The sequence below is a fragment of the Euprymna scolopes genome, chromosome 32 (genome assembly GCF_053919585.1).
Source record: "Euprymna scolopes isolate OS-2025 chromosome 32, ASM5391958v1, whole genome shotgun sequence".
Classification (NCBI taxonomy): Eukaryota; Metazoa; Mollusca; class Cephalopoda; order Sepiida; family Sepiolidae; genus Euprymna; species Euprymna scolopes.
The window spans coordinates 9,517,501-9,535,083 of record NC_136513.1 but is presented as its reverse complement, the minus strand read 5'-3'; the positions used below and the strand labels follow the sequence as shown (position 1 = coordinate 9,535,083).

The 17,583-nt window shown below is 33.7% G+C and overlaps 1 protein-coding gene across 3 annotated transcripts in view; it reads right to left on the bottom strand.

Annotated features, from left to right (window-relative positions):
- Nucleotides 1-17,583, bottom strand: part of LOC145256218 (triokinase/FMN cyclase-like) — an 84,854-nt gene that overhangs the window by 28,467 nt on the left and 38,804 nt on the right. For 2 of the 3 annotated variants that reach the window (XR_013863943.1, XM_080114836.1), the window contains exons 4-9: nt 13,416-13,494; nt 11,826-11,915; nt 11,011-11,045; nt 8,557-8,641; nt 7,009-7,098; nt 4,008-4,124 (exon numbers count right to left, since the gene is read on the bottom strand). Coding sequence is in view for 2 of the 3 variants with exons in the window: in XM_080114836.1 (XP_079970962.1) it covers nt 4,008-4,124; nt 7,009-7,098; nt 8,557-8,641; nt 11,011-11,045; nt 11,826-11,915; nt 13,416-13,494 (496 nt within the window). In the remaining variant the exon portion in view is untranslated. Of the gene's footprint in view, nt 1-4,007; nt 4,125-7,008; nt 7,099-8,556; nt 8,642-11,010; nt 11,046-11,825; nt 11,916-13,415; nt 13,495-16,629; nt 16,809-17,583 lie in introns of all 3 variants that reach the window. The other variant, XM_080114835.1, reaches the window with a different exon arrangement.

The following is a 17,583-nucleotide window of genomic DNA, read 5'->3' as shown; positions in this document are numbered from 1 at the left end:
GTGGCATATTAATGCTTATGTAAAACAAATAAAAGTATATCTGCCTGGTCAGTACTAAAATAAGTAACCATTTGAAAATTCCAGGGGTTGTATGTGCTATGCATGTATCTCAGTATTGTTTCCAGTCATCTAGCATTTCTCCTTGTCACTGGACTCAAGCAGTGTCAATTCAGAAGAGGTGTAGTTTGAGATTGCACAATCCTTGCCCCACAATTATATGCCCAGCTGCCCTTACAGGGGGTATCCATTGTCTCTTGAGACTGAACAGAGGCAATCAATATATATATCCCTCAACCCAGGACTGTATTCTAATCAATCATGTCTCTGATAGCATAGATGTAGCACTCTCCCTAGACACTAGCACCCAAATCCATGACTTTAATGTCCACCACAGTAATTGACTTGACTTCTCTAACTACACTGACACAGCTAGTAACATCACTCTTTTCTATATCCCATTCCTTGACACAGACAGTAACATTCCCAACCCGTCTCCTAGATTGTCAGGACCAGCAAATTCACTTCTGGACCTATTTCTGAAAACAGTTCCTGAGGATTGTGTAACAAATGCCCATAGTCCTCTTGGAAATGTTGATCATGCTGTGATAATGCTAGACAATACTCTAAACTCTCGATCCAAAGTTAAAGAGCCATTGCTCAAAATGACAAGTTACTACAAGAAGGCTGGCACTTTTGCATGACAGTGCCATGAAGCGACTGAGACGAGTTATTGACGCCTGTTCTTTGAATGAGAAATGCCCTCTACTGGCAGTTCTGTGAACCTCAAATATAAACAAGTGTCTCCAAGAACGCAAAAATATATAATGAAATAAATAAAACAAAAATATAGGAAACGCAAAACATTTATTGTATAAAAAATATAATTTTAATATTTTAATATTATTTCTTTTAAATGAGTAATTTATAAGTGAAAATAAAATAAATGTTAAAAGCATGAAACATTTATAGATTGTTTTTAGAATCATTTGGGTTTTTTACTGTACGATTGTATATAATTATTTTTTTGTTTTTTGAAACATTTACAGAGGTTTAAGAATATTTTTTTTATACAAAAATTGTTTGTCTTTTTTTTTTTCACAGTAAGATTGTATAAACATATATCTAAATATAATTTTTGGTTTATCAATAGAGTAAAATATAATTTAATATAGAAGTTTTTTATTTATTTATTTATTTATTTATAAAAATTTATAGAAATTTTTAATAATATTGTTTTTTTTTTTTTTCAATAAGTGATACGATTTATCGACCCCTGTTTGACTGACACACGCCCTCTATTGACCGTTCTTGAAACTAAAACACACACACATTCGCCTCATGACACTGTCATGCAGAAGTGCCATAAGACTGACTGAGATGCCATCAGAGATCACATCAGAGATGCCTCATTGAGAAATATCTATCCTCTTCCTGCAGAACAGTGCGCAAAGGAGACCACTGAATCATTCAAAGCAGCAAGTTAAGCACATGTTACTAATCGGAAGTTCTATAACAAACCCCACTCCCCTCAACAGTTTACTTCTACTTGCACAGCTACCATTGCTTAAAGGCAGCATGCATACTACAGATTTATCTGACATAAGTCCAATACAAACAGACAAAAGTTTATAAAAGCTAGAAGTAAGAAAGAAATAGCGACAGTGAAGAGGGAATATAAGAAAACCATCAGAAAACGCATTGAAATGCAAAAATTAGGAACTCGTGATTTCTGGAAAATCTACAACAGTGTAGTAAATAATGGGGAATCAATAATTCCCCTACTATCCAACAATCATGAGGTTGTTTGCACGGCAACCAAGAAGGCTAACAACTTGCTCGTCGGTTTACTTCAAAGTAGAGTTTGAACTCAGCAAACTACTCCCTCCCCGATTTTCCTTTGTGGAAAGAAACCACACTAGACGATCTGAAAATCACCCCTTCACAAGTACATGATATCATAAAAAAAAACTAGACACCTCAAAAGCATGTGCACCTGATCTCATCCTGGCTGTAATATTAAAAGAATGCTCTGCTGATGTTGCTCTAGTTCTCTCCAAACTTTTCAACAAATGCTTTAATGAATCTTGCTTTCCTGACTTCTGGAAAACTGTTTCTGTGGTACCAGTTTACAAGAATTCAGACGAAAGAATTGACCTATTAAATTATCGCCCCATTAGCCTCCTCCCATTTGAGCCCATAATTAATTTAACTCTAGTCCACCACCTTACAGTTGCTAAACTTCTGTCTGATCAACAATATGGATTTAGGCAAGCCCGTTCTACTGTAAATATCCTAACTGTAATTTTTGAACATATATACCATGCACTGGACAAAGCAGAAGAGGGTAGGATAGTAGTCCTAGATATGTCTAAGGCTTTTGACAGAGTATGGCATGATGGTCTTCTCATAAAAATCAGATCATCTGGTATTACTAAACAAATACTTAACATAATAAAATCCTTCTAAAGTAAGAGAAGAATCCAGGTTGTCCTCGATGGTCATATGTCAAAACAATATGATATAAATGCAGGATCCTTGGACCATTATTATTCCTGATATTCATAAATGACCTCCTTGATAAAATTGTCTTTGAGATGAGTATATGTGCTGATGACACCACGCTCTATAACAGGCACGAGGTACATTACTTGAAAGTACTTTGTTCAAACACCTCAGCTTTACATTCACAGGAAACAGATACATCAAAGGCATTGCCGTGGCTGCTGCAAGGAAGGTGGGCTCTCTCTATTGTGCTAGAAAATTACTTATGCCTGAAAGTCTCCTGTACCTCTACAAGGCCATCATTTGCCCATGTATGGAGTATTGTTGTCATATTTGAGCTGGTGCATCTGCTAATAGTCTCTCACTCTTGGACAAGATTAAAAAGAGAGTCGACAACCTAATAGGTTCTGAACTATCAGTAAGGCTTCAATTTCTGTCCCATCAACCAAATGTTGCATCCCTCTGCCTGTTTTATAAATATTTTAATAGTAAATGCTCTGATGAACTACAAGCCCTCTCGACATAGATACCCCGGATAAACCCGACAAGCATCAAAATCCTACCCCTACACAGTAAAGATCCCCAGATGCCAGAAAGCCAAGCAAATTATGCCCTGTATAGTAGCTCCCTACATCATCAAAGTGGCGTTGTGCCTTGTTTGTGGTGAAAATGCAATATATATATATATATATATATATATATATATATATATATATATACACACACACAGACACAAGCATCTCTCTAAATAAAACAAATCCAATTGTTAACAACACTGTATGTTACAGTGCATCTAAAAAAGTAAAATTAAATAAATATTAAGAAAATGGAAAATCTGAGTTACTTCCCTTTACTCAGCAAACACAATAAAAGCTCAACAATAAAAGGGGAAATAACTTAATAAAATAAATTACTTTCAAAAAATGCAGATCCATCAGAATTTTAAAAAAATAATAATAAAGTAAGAATAATTAGTAATAATAATTAATAGTACAGTTTTGGATTCAGACAAACATATACAAAATCTTGATTAGTAAGATTATATATATATATATATATATATATATATATATATATATATATATATATATATATATATATATATATATATATATATATATATATATATATATATATATATAGTAATTTATAAAATATATATGGCGATTAAGCTACACTGAATATTCTGCGTTTCATCCACTATAGGATTCGTCAGGCTTATGCCTGATATATATATATATATATATATATATATATATATATATATATATATATATATATATATATATATACATATATATATATATATATATATATATATATATATATATATATCAGATATTTTCACATTATTCAAAAGCAAAAGTCTGATTCCTGCTGATTTTGAGTCATGATAACAAGCATTAATATTCCTTGACCTTTTGACAAAGTGTAGTATCTGTTCTGGTGCTACACTTTGCCTGTTTTCGTGAGGAGGCAAATAAATAGAAACAAGAGTCACTTACCGAGGCATCTTTTAAACGTGTCGTTCAAATGGAGAAGCGTGATGGAGAAACCTCGCATATTGAGAGACGTAATAAAAGAACCACAATAAGCACGAGACACCTTTGCACCTTTTCGTTCTGAATGAAAACAAAAGAAAAAATCAGATTTACATTCCGACAAAAATCTTTTGCTGGACTGAGAAGTCAAGTTCACAAGTGTCCTACATACCCACCACCAAAACCCAAACCTCATAGGGAGCCTCAGGCAGGTTGGTTTCACCATTGTTCTGGAGTCCTCTTTAAATTTATTTTTTGATATCCTTAAAGTATGTCCTATATATTTTCACCTTTCATTTGGTTCTGTGTACAGCTGAATCCCGGGATACAGCATTAAAAATAAGTAACAAAATACAGAACACTATATAATACTTACATGTATATAATCAAATAACATTATAAATAACACCATAAGGAAGGGCAAATACTGTAACCAGGAGCCAGGAAAAACATTGTATTCCACATTGTAACCTGAAAAAAAACATATCTTAGGGCCACCGTATCCTGGAGTTCTACTGTACCTAAATATATATATATATATTAGCAGGGTGACCTGATGTTGCCCGGGATTGAATAATATCAAAGAATGTTTCACATTTTATTGTCATCAAAATCGGCAAAATCGCCAATTTTGCAATCAAATTGATTGATTGCTTGCTTTAGTTGAGGACGCATTGCAGTGCACCAGAAGGAAGCTTGACATGCCTCCTCGCAATAACTTTGTTCGCATTGTATTCTACATTGCACTGTAGAGAATCTACTGTTGATTTTATAAAATTATTTTTTTTATGGCTTGAATTAAAGTTTAAAATGCAAAAGTCAAATACCATGCTTCAGTTGTGCTTTAAACAGAAACATTCATTTCTAATGTGCCTCTGTCATATCAGATAACCTATTTTAGATTTTATAAGCCTGGACTTACTGCTTGTGCGGTGATAATGGTTTGAATTTAAGTTTAAAATGTAAAAGTCAAATACCATGCTTCAATTGTGCTTTCACTAGAAACATTCATTTCAAACGCACCCCTGTCATATCAAAGAACCTATTGATTTTTGTGGTAATAAAACTTATCAAATACACTTGTGATGTTAGGCTGTGTAAGGTGTTAACTTTGGGCAAAATCGCCTATTCCTTCTTTTATCGGATTATTTCGATCATCGATTATCGATACTTATTGAAGATATTCCGATACAAAACCTATCTAAGAACACTGCCAGACGTATAATTTACCTTTGTATGAAATTTCATCAAAATCGGCCCAGCCGTTTTCGAGTCCATAAGGAACAAACTCAAACACACAGACAAAGTATCTTTTATATAATATGAGAAGATATTTTATATATATATATATATATATATATATATATATATGGTGGAAGTACAAAATAGTTAACAAATACCTCATTTCATGTTAAGGTTTTTTTTTTCTTTTTACACGAGAGTGACTACTTATCAAGGTCCGAAAGCCACTCGAGCATCAGTTTAATGATAAATAAATTTTTAAATAATAATTTTGTTATTCTGTACCTTCACGACATACATTCACCAGAATATTCGTCCCAGCATGATTTGCACCACTTATGTCCCTTTGTAAAAATTAAACTCAACCTATAATGATGCTAAGCTTTATATCTAGAATACTTGAATCTTATATATTTAAATTTTCAAGTGAGAAGTTTGTCCTTTTAGCTGAAAACTTGCTGACCTTTTTTATTAATGTCAAAGAAGGTCAGTAAAATACATACAGGCATAAAATCTGTACAAGAAAATTATAATCTCAAACAAGCTTCTCTGCCTCAACTTTACAATTGTAAATAAAACCAAGTCTCCTATGTGAACCTGGCCCTGTCGGTGGGGCATTAGAATATGCCTACTGCCCCTCCCCCCTGCAGAGGGTAAAAGTCCCTCAATGGGGGTCCTGGATATGACCATAAACTATATCCAGTGGTGAGGCAACAGCTTGTGGGCTTTGGGGAGTGTGGAGCCACTCTTTAATTACCATTGCTCCCAGATTCACTCTGACCCGGAGTGGTAGTACATGTTAGGGTCCCAACTATGGGTTAAATAGAAACCGACGTGAAAACAACAAATATATTCTATTAAAAAATTTTTTCTTCAAAATCTTTGGATTCGGCATTAAATAACCCGAAAAGGGTTGATATGCCGTAAAACAAAAACAACCAACCTATGTGAACCACATTCATTTCTAACACTCTAAGACTTGCATAATTGGTGTCTAATGACTATGGATCAAAGTTAATGCAAATCTGAAATATTTAAATTTTCAAATTAGAAGTTATGCTAATATTATGACCCTTAAAACTCCTTTAAAATATTCTACAGAAACTAGAATTTGGTGAATATTTATTAATTAATGCTTAATACTTATTGTCAAATTGCACAAAAAATCAGCTCTCTTTGCCCCTCTGCATTAACTAAATATAAGCTTTTCTGAATTTCTGAGATGAGGATTCTTTATTCATATCATTTGGATTCTTCAGACTACTGTCCACAAAGACCAATGGCGCAGTAGTTAGAGCGTTTGGAAAAATCAATTGTTAAAGTGGTATTCTCCTGAAGGTTTGAAGGTTCAATTCTCAATGTGGGTGACCGAAAAATAGTTGTGAATTACTTAGAATTTCTATCCAGTCATGGCTGACAGGACAAGAGCATTCTATCCCCATGAAGTAAATAAAAGATTCTTTTCGAAATTCTGTTCAAATTCCAGAGTTCGACAGAAACATTTCCGAGTTCAACAAGATACACCTAAAGAAGGTCAGATGTTACATTGACTGAAACGTTGTGAAAATGTTACTCAAGATGAGTACAGTAGTCCAAAGAATTCAAATGATATAAATATGAACTCCCTGAAATTAACATGTGGTTAACATCTCCATGTTGCGGAGAAAGAGGGGGGGGGGGTATTTTACAAACTGTAAGAAAGTAAAATGTAAATAAAACAAACCTAAGTATATAATCGTCTCCTTGGCAACCACGTTCATTTCTAATACAGTCAGGCTTCCCAAATTGTTGATCACAACTCCGATTTCATCACCTGTATGAAAAACAAAAGCATTTTTAAAACCTGACAGAAATACTTAAATTATTCATAAGTCAATTCATTCCAGATAATAATTCATCAAAATTAGATTTATTGTTGCATTGTCGCCATTTTTAATAAGAAGGGAAGTAACTCTATACAGACTTGAAACCAAAAAAATAAAATTTAGGAGGAAAAAAAAGATATAATATAAAAAATGAAAAGCCAAAAATATTGAGTGCTAGCCCATAATTTCCCCTCCTCCATAAAAAAAAGCAAAAACAAAAATAAAAATAGTTATGGTGTACATACCAGTGATGGAAAGAAAATATTGTGTAATAAAAATCACATAAATTGATGAGGTAGTTTTCTTTTGAACATAGAAAATAAAATTTTATGGCTGAACAACAAGCGACAATATCGTCGGCATCTTCAAATTGTTTTAAGACTAAGGGAGATAATTTCAAATAATTCAAATTTTCAAAATTTTAGAAAGCCTTTCTTAACATGGAGAGAGGAATATTCGAAAGACACTTAAAACACTCTTCACAAACAGAGTTTAAAATCAGCTTTTTAAATCACCGTAATGCTCATGAATTTTGATTAATCGCTTCAAAATGATTTTCTGTATAAAAATAAAAGGAACTGATCAATTTACATGATTTTTGGAATACGATATTTTCTGCCAGAAGTATGTATATCATAAAGATATTTTTTATTTATTTTTCTTTTTTCTTGGGAGGGAAAGAGTTACAGACTAGCACCAAAAATTGTAAATAAATTACAATATCAGACAATGCCGAGTAGGTATGCAATAGAGCCGCTAGTGCTGTTAACAGCAGCAGCATTTGACGGCTAACATATGCAAATGACCGAGATAGCTACACAAAGCGACGTGACAGAGGAAGAAGAGAAGAAAAGAGAAAAAGTAGAGATAATAAAAAGGACACACATGGACAGAGAAAGGGGGTTCGTGGAAGCATGCATTTGCAATACATGGGTGATGTCACAGCAGAGATGAGAAGTCACACATGATCGGAGAAGAAATCAGGGTGTTTTGTTAAGAAGAAATAAGGGTATTTTTCCTCTTTCTTTCATCTTGCGATGGAGTCTACATGTTAATGACGCCGTTACAGGTACAGCTAGTTATGCATGTTTGTGTGTTTATATTTTTTAAAAGTCAAATGCAATTAAGTCAAATAAAAAATGCCCAATAAGGTATGATAAGTATAAAAATAAAAACCTACATCATTTACAATTGCAAAATTCAATGTTTATGCACTTTTGTTACAGTGCTATTTTTTTGTTAGTTAAACTCAAGTTTTACGATATATTTTATTTTAAATTGTTAAGTGAAAGTAGAGAATAGTTAGAAAATACCCTCACCCTCCCCATTTTAAGAATGGCTTTCTAAATAAGAATGTTATTATTTCAGCATGGTAACAAAAGTGCATAAGTACCCAAAATTCTTACCATTATGAAGAGCAAAACGATTCTGGTTCTCGGAATCTGTCATGTGATCAACCATGATTGCAACAGCTTCGTTGGCAGAAACCAACTGCAATTAGAAAATTGATAATGCTAGACAATATAAAAGATTAAACACATATACAAATTATTCACCTCATAAATCGACTTGAATATAAGAAAATTGATCATTTTTATGTAATTTTATTAAGCTAGATATTAAGTGCATAAGAACTGATTTTATTTCTTGCAACATGACTTGATAGCAACTGTTTCGATCAGACTGCATCTAGAAGGTAAGAGACATTGCTTGGGGAACTCGCAAAATCTTAAATACCTAAACATTATAATTGTCACTATGGGATGATGCAAGGAAAGAGAGAGAATGGATGATATAAGGGCGAGAGAGGAGGGGGATGATGTAAGGGAGAGAGAGAGAAGGGATAACGCTAACGCAAGGAAGAGATAGAGGATGATGCACAGATGAGAGAGGGAGGATGATGCAGAGGAGAGAGAGAGAGGAAATGATGCAAGGGAGGAAGAGAGAGGACATGACATAAATGAGAGAATGAGGGGATGATGCAAGGGAGAGAGAGAGAGAGAGGATAATGTGAGGGAGAGAGGGGGCAGGAGAATGACGCAAGAGAGAAAGAGTGGATGATGCAAGGAACAGAGAGAGAGAGGGGGATGACACAAAGGAGAAGGAGAGAAAGAGGGGATGATGTAAGGGAGAAAAAGAGAGAGTGGGGATGATGCAAGGAAGATAGAGGGGGATGATGCAAGGGAAAAAAAGAAGGGATGGTGCAAGGGAGAGAGAGAGGGGGAGGATATAAGGGAGAGAGAGAGAGAGAAAGAGGAGGGATGATGCAAAGGAAAAAAGAAAGAGAGAATGACACAAAGGAGAGAGAGAAAGAGTATAACTCAAGAGAAAGAGAGACAATGATGACATCTTTCTTCCATGACAAGTCCGTACATCATAAAGATTTTTCTGCATTTTTTGTTTATTTAATAAATGTATTTCTAAATAAGCACCTAAATTTTAATTCATTAAATTGAAATGTGTTTTTTTTTTGTCCTCTTTTGTCTTCTTTGTGTTGACTCAGTACGTATGCACGGCTCACCTTCCTCAAAACGAATTTCCCCATTCTTTAAACAGCTTGCTTTCATGCAGCCCAAGATCATCTAATTTGCATATGAATGATGAGAATTCACATTAATTTGTATGATAGTGGAAGATAAAATCAACTGCACATCACTATTTTTTTCTATTGTTAAGCAACTGAACCCTATCAAATGCGTAAACATGTGGCCGTTTCTGAGGTAAGTAATTTTCGCACTCATTACAATTTTCCCTACATAAGAAAACACAATAAAAAAGATAAAAAAAAAAGAAACAAACAGAAAATTAAAAACGTAAAAATAAAAAGACAATTTTTTTGAAGTTGTTTGTTTAACTTAACATAGTTATCTCCCTTGCTTTACAACCAGCAAAAAAGAATTAGTTGCTTAAGTTGAAATCATTAATGTGGAAAACGTGGGAATGAAGAGAGAGCGTCTGTGTGCGTCTGTGTTGGCTGCTTGTCAGCTCGGTAAGAAAGTTTCAAGCGTCTTCAACCCAGAAGTTGTAATAGTTCCCTAGGGAAGAGAAAGAATCAATGCACCCTGCCTGATTGGTCAGTATGTGACCAAATACATAGGGAAAGAGCATTGATTCCCAATGGAAACTAGTTTGTTACTGTTACAGTGTTTGTTCCATATGATTGATAAAATTGGGTATGAAGAAGAAAGAGAAATAGGGAGAAAGTGAGAGGGAAGAGAGAGAGAGAGAGAGAGAGAGAGAGAGTGAATAAAGATGAAAAAAGAGAGGATGAAAATGAAAGATGAAAGAAAGCGAAAGAGGGCAAGAGAGGAGAGCATGAAAAAGAGAGGATGAAAAGGAGAAAGACAGGGTGAAGGAAATAGAGAGAGGGATATAGAGAGAAAAAGAAAAAAGAGAGAAAGAAAAGGAGAAAAAGACACAAAAAGAAAAAAGAGAAAAAGAAAAAGAGAGAAAGAGAAATAAAAAGAAAAAAAAGAAACGAGAAAAATAAAAAGAGGAAAAGAAAAAGAAGAGAAAAAAAGAAAAAGGGAGAAAAAGAAAAATGAATAAAAAAGACAGCGAGAGAAAAAAGACAGAGGGTAAAAAAAAAGAGAGGGAAAGAGAAAGGGATAGAAAAGGAAAAAGAGGGAAAAAGATAGAGATACATCAGAAAAGAAGACAGAGAGAAAAGGAGAAAGAGAGAAAAGAGGAGAAAGAAAAAAAACGAGAGAAAAGGAGAGAGAGAAATAGAGAGGGATAAAGAGAAAAAGAAAAGGAGAAAAAATAAAGATATGCACACGCATATACCAAAAAATGAAAAAATAGAAATCAAAAAATAAATCTGTTAAAATTGATGAAAACAACATAATTCAATTACTAACCTTCATCCGTTTCACACCAGCTTCGCCATGGATTCCTAAATAATCAAATAAAAATAAATAAAATCAATCAAAATTCTTTCTTATCAAAACAACTTTACAAAAAAAACTAATCACTACAGTGTACATCAGACAGCATTATTTAACATCACATGCTTTTTCTATTCTAAGATTTGGTTGGTACAAGAAAGAGAGACAATCATTCAACGTAGAGTGAGAGCAGGTGAAAAAAATACATGGAAGATGGATGACTTTTCTCAGTTAATTACAGCAGCTAATTAGACAAATTAAAATGGAAATTTTTCAAACTCGATTCCAAATGGAGCGATTGAATTACCAACTCAGCAGTCAAACACCATATTAATCGACAGGTAATATCATTAATTATTTGCAACCGACGTCCCTACTGGTTCAGACATACCCTAAGATTGGCTCAGAAAAAATTGAACCTCTGATGGAAAATAAGAGGAAGACTAAAAATGAAGTGGAAGCAGATGATCGGGAAAGAATTGATTACAACGGAAAAAATCTGAAGAGATGCTGTGGATCTGGGTTCAGATTGAAAACTATAGTTTACTTTGACTGACTCAAGCGTCGCTGAACACGAGGGTTCCTAAGTCTAAGTAAGTAAGTCAATTCTAGAACTAAGTAATAGTATTGTTTCATTAAAGTATATAGAAAAAACCCAGGGGAAAACAAACATTGATTAACATTTTTAGTATAATAATAGAAAATATTCACAAGTAAAAATTCCTGAACTTTTAAAATACAATAAAGTGAAATATATATATCTTAAAATAGAAAAGGGTTTTTCTAACCAAGTCCAAGTTCCATCTCATCTGGTGCCAAGGTAAAGAGTGGGCCAGATCCTGGAATGTTGCAGGCACTCAATCCAAGTCCAATTGTCCCTTAAAAGAGAGAGAGAGTAAAAAGAAATATACATCAACTTCACATTTCATCGGTCAAAAAAGAAAAATCTAATTTTTAATATTCCAAAAACAAAGTCCACATTAAATAGTTTTACAATTAAAATTATTTTCAAATTTATTTTCAAATGATTTCATTTTCTTTTCGTTTGACTTAAATTTTATTATCATTTGAGCCAGAAAGAGGTTCGTGTAGACATTACCAGAAACGATTTCACCACTGAACCTCTGGGCCTTGGAATAGACTTTAAAGAGATGCAGTAAATGTATGAAATGATCCAGAAGTACAAAGCGAAATTGGATTGGTGTTGGACCACTATCCTTTCCTTTTGCAAAATTCTGTACCCTTTTTCCTACATGGCAACTGAAGCTCATTTTTTTTTTTTTTTTGTCAAAGTTATTGAATTGATTTGAATGGCTAAGAACTATTTCTTATATAAAATAATGAATATAATAAATATATAAAACCTGTATTACATAATAATATTCATCATAATAGCTTGCAGTTCGGATTTACAGTAGAACCCTGGGATGTGGTGGCCTTAGGATATGTTTTTTCAGGTTATGATGTAAAATACAATGTTTTTCCAACCCCTAGTTATGGTATTTGCCCCACCTTACAGTGTTATTTATAACGTTATTTGATTATATACATGTGTGTTATATACTGTACTGTATTTTGTTACTAATTTTTAATATGTACTGTATAAAATTTTGCTTAGGCCCTGCCATACGGTGATTTGGGGGGGGGGGGGCTCCGAAATTAGAGAGAGAACAAGGGTGCTGAAAAAGAAAGGTTGGAGAAAAGAAAACATCGGGTTATAATTAACTGCGATGAGACTTTAGGATTGATGATGTTTTATAAAGGTTTCCAAGATTTAGGGGTACAAAGAGGATAGTACATTTTTTTTTTTTGATAAGAGTCTTTACCCAGGGAAACTGGTCAGTCGCGTGTTGATGCTTCTATCGTCCCCGCATGTCTGAGACAGATTTTTTCTTTGTATCTCCCTCCAGGACAGTCCTCTTTCCGATTGGCTGAAACCTCTGGTGACGTTGAGAGAGGAAAGGAAGGAAAAAGTAGAAGAGTAGGGAGAAAGAGAGAAATAAGGGAAGCATACCGTAGCAGCATCATAGTTGTAGTTCACTACACACACACACACACACACACATACACACACATACACACACACACAATTCTCACTTTTATAAATATATAGATATGTATATAAATAAATGATAAAAAGTCTACATTCCAAATTCCAAGATGTTGTCCATCTTACCATTTATTTCTTTTAGCATGGTAAATTGTTTAATTCTTGACAGGACCTGTTTCTTAGCGCAGAATCATTCATATAATTATGTCAATTTTTGAATCTATTCTGCCCTGACCCATCAGAAGAAAAGGAACTCATTTATTTTTAAAGAACTGGACTAGAAAAAAACATAGAACTAAACTTAGAATATAGAAATCTTTTTTCTTACCCATTTGTCTAACGGCTTCTTTACAGATGGCGGTGATCTCTTGTAGACTTTTGCCTTCTTCGGCCAACGCACCAGCAATCTGTAAGAATAAATGGAAACATTTTTAATTTGATGTTGCAAATTTAAAAAAATAAAGATCTAAAGAAAGAAACAAACTAACGTGATAACACAATCTTAGTATTGGCCCGGCAGCAAAGATCAAAGTGTAGTTTTATACCATAAAAACGTTATGGTGTTTTGGTCTATATACCATCTATATACCATAAAATATACCATAAAAACGTTATGGTGTTTTGGGTCTGATGCTACTGGATTATGCTGTCAGAAGATATCGGCTTTCTGACTTAAATGCACCACATTTTTTTCCTTTCCCTTTGCAAAACTCAATCATGTTCTACAAATCCAAAAACAAACATTTTTATCTACAAAACAACCAAACCAAACACCATAAATAAATATTTGAAGATATAAAACTATTTTTTTCATAATTACAGCATTAAATAGCATGAAAAGGTTTGACATGCCATAAAACAAAACAACCAAACCAAACACCATGAATAAATATTTGAAAATATAAACAACTTGAAGCATATAAAAAAATTTTTCCAACGTTACTAGATTCAGCATTAAATAACCTGAAAAGGGTTGATATGCCGTAAAACTAAACAACTATGGTGTTTTTGGATTTTAACTGTCATACGTAAATAGAAACACCAGGCAGAGTACACATTACAAAATTTTACAATTTTGATATTCACAATTAAACTTTATATAAAACTAAAGCATTTTTAAAAGGAATATATGTTTTATGAAAGTTAACTAGATTAACAACATAAATAAAAAATGACAAATATTTTTTTTAAATACTAAGTGACTTTTTTTATAATCTACAAAAAAGAAACATAGAATACTTGGTATTAGCTTTAAGCACATTATTTTATCTTAAAAACATGATTTCTAATGTTTTTTGGATAATAAAAACAATATATTCATCATAGTTACTTACTCTTTCATGTAAATATTAAGTAACACACTTTTTTTTCTACACAAAATTCGGATGAAGTAGAGAATAAAGACCCCAACTGAGTTTAATGCTAAAAAAAAAAAAACAATAGGACACATTTCAGTTAACACCAGTTTGACCTTGACCTTCACACATGCATTACTGCTGTAAATAACAAGAGTGCGTATTTTATTTATTTACACAACTTTAATTAAAGTTTGGATTGATATTTTTATTAACGATAATAAAAACGAGTTATATTATTTATTCATGGCAAAGACTGACTTTTAAGTGCATTTATATACTTACAAAACTTTTCAATTTTCACATATTTTCAATTCAAATTCAGATATTTTTTTTTTTGTACCATCTATAAAGTGGTAAAAAGGATGGAAATTAGTATTTCCAAGTCGTGTACTGAAGGATCAGGTATGACCTAGTGGCAAAATCATTTCAGAATTTCAAAACTTACAATAGACAAAAAACAAACTAATCCAGATAACTTCTCTTATATAATAAATGAACCACGACTTATCAAAGCCTAAAGGCCACTTGAGAATAACAGTTAATGAGATTGTCAGTTGGATATAGAACAATACTTCGAAAGGATTGGGAATAATGGGTAAAAAGGGCAGGATTTGATTACTTAAGAGGAAAGTATTTGTTGACATTAGACTTGAAGATGACTATGTTGCAGTCACCAGCAAAGTATTCCTGTTGTATTGTGTTCCACAAAGTTCTTGGAAAGAGGCTCTGTTATGTTTAGAAAGTTTGTTGCAGAGGCGGTAGCTAAAAGAGCTCTTGCTGTGAATGTTTTAAAGAGAAACATAGATTGTAACTCAGTTGAACACCTACCATGACAAAAATGACGGAGTAGAAAAAGACAAGGAACATCTCTTTTGTAAGAGAAGAGAATATTTGACTATTTTTTTTTTTTTTGTGGAAAGTCAACACCGACAAAAAAATGCACATAAATATTTGAAATAATAACGATTAATAATCCTTATTATTTCGACTACAATTCTCATCTCATATTTACGTTTTGGCCGATGTAATCTCTAAACAAAACGTTGAAAACATGAGTCAAAATAATAAGGATTAATAATCCTTATTATTTTGACTACAATTCTCATCTCATATTTACGTTTTGGCCGATGTAATCTCTGAACAAAACGTTGAAAACATGAGTCAAAATGATAAGGATTTTTATCTCAAATATTCTGGGCAAAAAAAAAAATCTTTTCCAACCACAAATTGCCATAGCTAATGGCACCCTACCTAAAAGTCCAACATTCAAACTCCTCAACCTAACATTCACAGATAATATTAACTAGAACAAAAACATAGAAGATACTGCCAAGTCTACTGCAAATAAGGTGGACTCCCTCTACCGAGCTAGAAAACTTCTCACACCTGTCAGTATTGTATATCTCTACAAAGCTAACATTCATCTATGAATGGACTATTGTCACATCTGGGCTGGTGCACAAACCACCAGTCTCTCTCTCTGAGTCAGGCTAAAAAAAAAAAAAAAAATGAGTCGCTAATCTAATAAATCCCACACTGTCTGCCAAGCTCCAACCCCTGTCCCATCACTGCAACATTGCATCGCAGTACTTTAAAAAAATTGTTTTTACAGGTGCTTCAATGAAATTTGTTCTGACAAATTTGCTGTGCTTGTTTCTGAACATAAATACTGCCAACAAATCCGAAAAATCAGTAAAAGATCACAAAAAAATCCCACCCCTTCACTTAAGAGGTTCCCTGATGCCGGAAAACTTTCCAGCCTAATAATAGCTTCTTTCCTCAAACTGCTTGACTTTGGAATTCCCTCCCTGCTATTCGGTTCCCCAACTGTACAAACATGCAGAAATTTAAATCTAATGCGAACAGATATCTCGCTGCACAACTCCCCACTTAACATGCCCCCATAAACTTGACCTCTAAATCCCAATAGCCCCTTTTGTCTAAGTGACAGTGTGACAGTGTTTGGTGGGAGGGGGGATATAAGCAAAAGAAAGAAAAAAAATTTTATGGATGAATGTCAGTTATGACAAAATGCACCTGAAGAAGGCCAGAGAATACATCAGCCGAAATGTTGTGAACAACAACAACAACAACGAAGATAGCAGTTAAAAACATGGAAATAATATAAATAATAGACAAAGCCTCAAACAGAGATGAGTGCGACAAATATTTGCCGACACGTACCTTGTGTACGAGAATGGTGCCGCAAAGGCCCCGCCTGCCTGATTTCTCCTGCTTACCACTCATGCAACAGTCCGCTACAACCACAGACTCCACCTTGTAACCTGCATTCCTTGCACGTTCTATGCTGGCTGAAAAGTTCAGGCGGTCACCCGTGTAATTCTTTATAATCACCAAGACCCCTGCGATGTAAGAAAATGGAAAAAAAGGAAACGTGTAGGAAAAAGAAACGTGTTAAATTTACATAAACCATTATCGTAGGAAATTATGTTCACAGTGCTTCCTTGGCTGAGATCTGCTCCAATCCCCCTGGAAAATATTCACAGCAAGAACTTGTTTGGTTACAACTAACGCAGAGAACTTTCCTTTCTCTCTCTTTTTACTAAAAACTGACTTCCATGCAGAAAGTTTCTTTTCTTGAGCATCCAGTCTGTGGAACAAGATACCACAAGTCTGCTTCCCAACTAACTACAACATGGTCGTCTTCAAGGCTAATGTAAACAAGTATTTGTTGAGCTGTCCTCTTGGGTAATCAATTCCTCTTAAGTAATCTTCTGTCCTTTTCATCCATTGTTTACGATCCCATTGTCCAATTGAGGATATCTGTGACCTTGATCCTTGAATGATCCTGGGGTATTGATTAGTAAAACCAAAATAATAAAATTTAAACTACCAATAGTGTGAAGCAGAAGAAAAGGAAGGAGGAGGAGAAAAAGGAAAAGTAGAAGGAGGAGGAGGAGGATGAGCAACCCTAAAAAGTTCAAGTAGTGTAGTGAGGATTGAGGAGTTGATATGCAAAACGAATTGCAGGAAGTTTGACCAGCAAGGAATTCCTGGATGCGAGCAACTGGACAATGCATAATGATCTAAAAAAAAAAAAAAAAGGTACTGGACAAGAGTTATGTTTGGAAACATGTTGTATGGATATATTTTTGAAATCACAACTTTATAATATAC